The sequence below is a fragment of the Parasteatoda tepidariorum genome, chromosome X2 (assembly GCF_043381705.1).
Source record: "Parasteatoda tepidariorum isolate YZ-2023 chromosome X2, CAS_Ptep_4.0, whole genome shotgun sequence".
Lineage (NCBI taxonomy): Eukaryota > Metazoa > Arthropoda > Arachnida > Araneae > Theridiidae > Parasteatoda > Parasteatoda tepidariorum.
In genome coordinates this window covers 5,703,519-5,711,491 of record NC_092215.1, presented here as the reverse complement: position 1 = coordinate 5,711,491, position 7,973 = coordinate 5,703,519, and the positions used below count along the sequence as shown (strand labels likewise).

At 27.0% G+C, this 7,973-nt stretch overlaps 1 protein-coding gene across 2 annotated transcripts in view; it reads right to left on the bottom strand.

The window, feature by feature from the left end:
• Positions 1-561: 561 nt before the first annotated feature.
• LOC107453502 (peroxisomal N(1)-acetyl-spermine/spermidine oxidase) overlaps positions 562-7,973 on the bottom strand; it is a gene marked incomplete in the record, with an annotated part of 59,871 nt that continues 52,459 nt past the window's right edge. For both annotated transcript variants that reach the window (XM_043045263.2, XM_071188372.1), the window contains 1 exon segment: positions 562-877. In XM_043045263.2, coding sequence (XP_042901197.1) covers positions 860-877 — 18 coding nt within the window.

Below are 7,973 nucleotides of genomic sequence, written 5' to 3'. Positions count from 1 at the left end.
TCTAAAATGTTTAACTGTAATTTTACTTAGTAAAAATATATATATATATATATACTTCCTAATTGACACTGCCATATAAAGGGAATGGCACTTTCACTTATTTAGTCAAATATTTTATATTATAACCGTCGTTGAACAGCCGACCCAATTTCATGGGTTTACGACTACTAACGTTCAACTCTGTAGCCTTGTATTAGTCAAATATTGCACAGATGATGACTAAAATCAATTTATTGTCATATTTGCAATAAATTTAATTACAATTAAATTATTATATTTAATATAACAATCGCACATGATGGGACATAAAATCAAAAGTACTTCTGAACCCTTAAAAAATTCATTCATTTTACTAAATCACCCGAAGATTTAAATTAAATATGTCAATTATTAATAATTGAATATCCACAATTATCATTCATTGAAAATAAGAAAGAATGAGGAAAAAACATTAATTCGTTATAAATAATGAGTAGGATTAATTTATTAAGTCTTAAAATTGCTTTGTTTGAATATATGAATTATGTAATATTCAATGTTCACAATAAATATACAAGGAAATAAAAAGAAATATTAATTTATTACATAAACATAATAAATATAAGCAACAATATTAAGATTAATTCACTATATAAGTCACTTAAAGATTGTTTTGATTTGAATATGGCAGTTATCAGAAATTGAATATCTACAATTAAAATAAAATCAAAAAGAATCTACATTCTCTACAATTAAAATAAATCAAAAGGAAATAAATATGGAGCAATATTAATTCATTCCAGAAAAAAAATCTTGTATAGCTAATACTGTCAGATGTAGAGCTTCTTCTGATTGACTCTCTTGATTGATAGAAGTGAATTCAGAAAATTTCAGAAGCCTAAAATAAATAATAGATTATTTTTCATTGCTTAAAATCTTGAAATAATCTGTCACTAAGCCATTGTATTCTGGTCACATTATATAGAGTACTGAGAGGCATCTGAGTTTTAACTATAGTTTATTCACCAGGAGTTGGCACTTGGCTCCATTTTCATCACATGGTATCTGACAATGCTTTTTTACTATTTTTGGGAGAAAGATGTGAACAATCCTGAACAGGATTACTATTTGGCCATTGTATGACAAAAATATTTATTTCGCCATCCTTATTGGTTATTTTTTAACTTTAAATAATTAAATAATTAATAAATTTGATGACATTTCTCTTATTTGAGTGAACAGTTTGTCCTTTTTGAGATATTTTGCTGCAATATATTTAATTAGCTAGAATAACGAAAGGTATAATAGCAGATCATAAAGTGAAGTAAGTAACTGAAAAAGAATTCACTGTTTACGTTTGGCGTGCATTAAGGGTTGTCTCAATTTCAAGGGTGGAGACTTTTCTCCTCTTATTACAGAGCGGAAATGAACTCTTCATCCGAGGAGGTGGGGCCGCCAACTACTGGTAAACGAACTATACACATGTAATTCAAAATTTGAAAGATAATTATACAAGCAAAGCAAAATAATACATTTTTTTGAGATAAAACTATAGTTTAATGAAAAAAAAGTCATAAATTAAAAACACCAGATTGATATATGTATAAAATATAAAAATAAATATATCTTTTGAATGTTAAATTAGACGAAACATTAAAAGTATTTTTTTCAACAAAAATCTAATTTAACACCATTATCACTTGAAAATGAGTAAATGTTTTAATTGAAACTGTGGTACAAAAACATTAGACAGTGATCGAAAGCTACGGATTAAATAATGATTCCCGTAATTTCAGGGAGATACATACATGATTTAAAACATTAAATTTTGGTATGTGTATCAAACAGGGTGGCCTAAACGGTTTTTTTTTTTTTTTTTTTACTACTTGGGCTTGAAAATTCTATTTTGTTGAATTGATTCTCTAAAATTTCTTTATAACTGTTCACCTTTTTATCTTTTGCAGCAATCTATTTTTATAATTTAGCATCAATAATAATTTAAAGAATTAACAATGTAGGAGAAAAACAGTTTGCAAAAATGTAACAATAGTGCAACATAGGCTCTGCCTTTCAAACAAAGATTCTCTAAAACGAATGAGTGGGATGAAATGCTGAAATAATCTATCATGAGGGTCAAGCTTATCCCCACTTTCAGTTGAAGGTTAACTTCATTATTGTACTTGTATTTATTATTCAACTTAATTATTTTTACTCGTATCTGAGTTTCAAAAATATACGATTTGAGATGTCTAAGTAAAATGATGTTCCATGATAAGCACGTGAATAAAAAAGGAATGCATGAACTACTTTATTCTATATTTAATGCTAATTTTAACAAATTTTAGCTGCTTAATAACTTGATTTATTTATAACTGGGATATTATGAAAGAAGTAATGCGTTTGAAATCATTTCATGCTTTAATTTTATGCAAAAAAGAGATAATTTATTTATTTTTTATATATACCTTTTAAAAATTATTTTAAAGGTTTTTAGGTGTTTATCTTTGTTTTGTGTCGAACAATTTTATGACAAACAAGATTTATTTTATTAAATTATTATTATTTTATTGAATTATTGTAAGGATTTTTAGCTGTTTAATCATGTCTTTTAAGAGTATTTAGGTATTTAAAATTAAATCACAATAAAGCGACCTGATGAGATCTCGATTGTTCCATATGGGACAATTTTGCATCTAATAAGATTATTTTCATCAATTTATTGTTTTGATACCTTATTTTTTATTATATTTAAGTTCTTAATCGCTCTGTTTACATATAATTCAAGTATTTTAAATTGGTATTTATTAACCTAATGCATTAGAGATTGTGTTGCATCTGAATTGTGCATAATTGTAAATGGTACAATTTTGCGTACATTTGAAAAGTTATGATAAAAATTATCAAAATAAATAATGACTGATTTTTTAGTAAGTTCGCATACAGTAACTTATCGTATTTTCAATTATTATTTAAATGATTTTTAAATATTTAAAAACTTATTTTGTATATAACTTGTTATTTAAAACAGGTGCGTTAAATCCACAATTCATCATGCAGTAAAAATTTTTGTGGCACATCCAATGGCACAGCCTTTCAGATAAAAAACTTTACCTTTTTAGTCCAATTTCATTGGTGTGGCCTATATCCCAGGGCAGCGTATCTCCGCAAAATTACGGTATTTTAATCTTAAAAAACATTAAAATAGGAACTTGCAGGGTTCCCACTCTTTCAACAAAGCAAAAATTAAGCACTTTTAAGGAATTTTCTGAAAAATTAAAGACTTTAAAAATAGTGTAATTGTTTATCATTGAATATACATATACCACCAGTGACAGTGCTACTTATTTACCTTCCTAAAAAATTCAATAAATAAAAAAAATACTAAAAAAACAATTTTATTATAATGTAAGCAGAGATATAATTGTATTAATAAACAGGGATCGCCAAAAGATAACCAGGAATTTTTGCAAACCCGGGTCAATTTCTTTTTAAAAATAAGATTTTCAGATTGTTTAAAGTTAATGTCATTCAGATTGTAAAAGTTAACATATGAAACTAATTTGCATTCCCTTTTAAATGATTTCATTTAAATTGAACTGTAAAATTGAGTTCAGAAATAAAGATTTGCAATTTTTTTCAGGTATATTTAAAAAAAAAAAGAGTAAATAAAGAAGTTTGTTTAAAAAATTGAAAAAATTGTTTCATCAGGTTTTTATATTTCGCTACTAGATCAGCAAATGTGTTACATTTACTTTTATGATGAACTTAAACAAAATCATTTCCAGCCAAACCTATTATTAGGAAACTTTACATAATGTAACTAAACATTGCGGCAAAAAAACAAGAACTAATTTCAAAGCAACCAAAAATTTGAACAAAAGTTAAAAACAGTATATTAAGTTGCAATGTTAACTGAATAAAATGATTATTAAAAATCAAAGGATCTTTTAGATGAGTAGATTTAAATTTGTATGTAACAATCTGCTTATCCTTAAGAAATAAAAATAATAGCATAACAATCTAAAACTTCAACAAAAAAAATATATATTTAAAAAAAAAACTTAGTTTTCATCAAAAACCTAATAAACCCCAGGTTTTTGATGAAAAACCTAGGTAGGCAGGTTTCTTCAAACCCTGTTTCTTACAAATCTGTTTGATTTTTAGTACAATCATGTATTTTAAAAAAATTTTATGCTTTCTATGAATTTACAGTTACTTATTACAAATTGAAATATTATTTGGATTTATTTAAATCTTCCTAGATTTTAGGTAATAGTTTTCTAGCTCAAAATTTTTTTGACACTTCTGTTCATGGCGTTTTACTTAATTCCTATAAGCAGATGCGTTACCAGTAGAACTGAACTTCTTGAATTCTGTAATTTTAAAGGTTAGTGTGAGTCTTCTACTTATGTACCTCAAAACTGCCCCCCCACCCCAAAAAAAAAACAACCATCTCTTTTAAGTGCAGTATTCACCTTGTCCACACTGTTCTTTTCTTTTAGAATGCTCCACTCTATTCACACAGAGAATCATTCTTGGCAAAGGGCCGAATACATTAATGAAAAGACCAATATAATAATTAAAGGACTTGTTTTCTTCCCCTTGCCTGAAGCCCTCCCACACACATTACTTTTTGTCTCTCTAAAATGCTTTACCCTCAATGCATGGTCTAATTCTAAGTGATAAAAGAACAACATTTTGTTTTAAAAAATTGTTCATATCAACCATAGTGATTCAGAAAAATTAAGGATTTTTAAAAACCTTGAACCAAAATTAAGTACTTTTAAGGGCCTTTATTTTCCAAAATAAAAACTGAGCAGTTTTTAAGGTACCATGGGAACCCTGACCTGGCATTTAAAGTATAAAAAGTAATTACAATAAATACAAACAGCACTTTTTTTAAAGTGTTTTTAGACGGGGGCATAAAATTTTTCTAAATTAATGAATAAATAAAACAATTGTACGAGATTAGATTTTGGCTAGAAATTTATTTTTTACATTATTTAGAAACAAAATGGGCCTTGATATTATGGTTTTAAAGATGAAAAAGTAGTATAATAATTTCTTTCTGCTTCTCTATTAAATATTAACTTTTTAAACCATTTTTTTAATTTGTGGAATAATAATTTTAAAAAAGTGCCACCTTAAAAAGAAAAAAATTCAAATTTATAGCATTTTAGAAGGCAGGGTCATTAAGAATTAAATAAAATAATTGATAATTTGTAGCAGAAAAACCTTGAGTTCCCTAATATTGTTGAACTCCTAAGTATTTTTAAAAAGTATACTGCATTAGAATTTGGAAATAAAATCTCTGTAAATTATTTATAATTGGAGGTGCCAATACGTAAGGTTGCTTTCAGTAAGATTGGGAACTCTTCCTGTGATTACCAGAAAAGGTAGCAGACATATTAAATTTTTTCAATACTATAAGGTATTAAAAATATGTTGTTTGGTAATCTTCTCATTAATGCATTTTTAACTGAAAAGTATAAGTAATCCCATGATGTTAACATACTTAATACATGCAGTCTGTTTATTATTTTTTTAGAAATAAATGCCAAAAACTGAAAGTTAGGTGGCTTATGCCCATATAAAGTACAATTAATAGTTATTCATTTTATAAAAGAGTATTGAACACAATCGTGAGGAGTCTAAATCCTTATACGGTCAAAATCTCAGCATAATAAAATCCTAACAAACTAAAATTCTGACGTTATCAGATACCTATCATATTATTTTAATACTTTATTACACATTTTTTATTTGGGCTAACTAACTTTAGTAATTGGATATCTGAAGATTGATAACAGCGTGGTTTGCAGTTGTCTTGATATTTAAGGCTTGCAGTTGTTGATATTTCCGATTTTTTTTTAATGTCTAAAACATTCCATTTTCTACAAATACAGATGTGCATTTTAAAGGGACCATTTTGATTTTTATATTAAAATAGCACCTCATACTTTCCAACATTTTGAGATTTTAGTGAAAAATGTTTTAAGAGTAGTGAACTAAAGCAGAAATTTTGAAACAAAAACAATTTTTTTTTAAAAACTTTTATCATTGCTTCTAAATATGAGTATTTGTTCACTGTACATTTATATAACTGTTAAAATAAATTATATGTACTGATGACAAAAATTCCTTTAAATCTATTTTATTAAAACATTAATACAACACCTTAGTTACCACAAGAGAATATATTTTGTGTGACTACAGAAATTTTGAGGCTATTGAAGGGTGTGTAGTATTTCTCTCTTTATTTTACCGGTTTTCTCACAGAATTTATATAAAAGACTAAGACTTATTCAGCAATAATTTGTTAAACATTAATTATCACATTTACTAGTTATTAATATATTCAAAGTGACCTCCTTAACCCAGTAATATTATAACTTAGTAAGTTAAATTTAAATGTAATTAATTAGTTCTTAGTATTTGTTTTTGATAATGCTGACTGTACACTGAAATATGAATAAATTTTAAGAGACAAGAAAGTATGCTTATTAATCAAACTGTCATTTTCATCAATTTTGTAGGATTGTCTATGTTCAGATTTCACCCAGACCTTTATATATAGTCTATTACAGAGCCGTTTTTAAGGATGGGCCCAGTGGGCCCTGGCCCAGGGCCCCGAGTTCTGATGGGGCCCCCAAAAAGTCTAAAATCTCATTACATTAATTGTTTTTTTTTAATTCTAACTCATTTATTATTTATAACTCAAGAGGGCCCCCAGATCCCACTTTTTTCTTCTTTTTTTAAAGTTTCATTCAGAGATTTATTCAGATAATTTTTTCTTTTTTACATAGTCGGATGCTTCTCAAAATCTAATATAAGTGTTTACAAATATTAAATAATTGTTATTCTTCACTTTTCTAACCAAAAGAGCAATAAAACGCTTTTTCCACTCATGAACATGTCCCCACTTTCGTAGCTACCACCCACAGAGTTGTCCAATAGCCTCCTCACTTTACACTGTGAGAAAATGTTTTTAGCTTCTTGATATTGCCTAGGGGCTCTTTTTTCCTAACTTCGGAAATATCAGATACCCACAGAACCTCCCTTTTGTTTCATTTCTGATCATAAATTTCTAAGAAGAAAACATTTCTAAGGCTGTAAATAGGGGGAGACTCTCCCCCTATTTACAGCCTTAATTTGTTAGAATCAGTCTTCAGATTTCCATAGCGTCTTTAAATTGGGACTCGTTCAATTCAAATTTTTCTCTCCTGCAAAATTTAGAAATTTGTTCTAATTTACTATAAAAGCTTTTTTTCTTCCTTTAATCGTCCTAAATGTTTCAACTAGCCTAATTGCTTCATTTATTTAATTATTGTAGTTGATTTAATTTTGTTATTTTTCAAATCAATCGTAAGAGGAAAATAGGAATAAATAGGAATTTCTATATCAAATTTTCGTAGGATATTAAGAAGACATAAATCTTTCACGTTGGAAGTAAGAAAATGTTTCTATTAAATCAATTTTGGTAAATTAATTTGATTTTAGGGAAAATGTGAAAGGTTTGAGCAGTTTTTTATGTATACATTGAGATATTTTTGTTTATTTATTTAAATGGCGGGCCACTATTCAATTCCCTCTTTGACTGGCCTGTTTGCCAAAACTCTTGATTTGGTCTGTTCTGGATAAAATTGATACAACAAATGTAATTTTATTTTAATTTTACTTACTGCTAATAGGCAGAAACAACATACGATTTTGTTTAATAGCTATTAAAGCTCTAGAGCATTGAAATCACATGATCATCAGCTAAAAAAATTTTTAAACATGAGAAAAATTGTTTAAAACTCCTGTATGACCAAATTTTCCATGTTTTCCCTAAATATGAAATATGTTTAATTTGTAATATTATATTTCGTACACGAAATTAATTTATTTAGTTAGCTTATGATTTTATTGTTTATTGATCATATTTGTTTCTATTTTTAACTCCTTTTTGTTGTTATTATGTGTTTAAAGTTAATAAGGCTTCTCAATTTTTT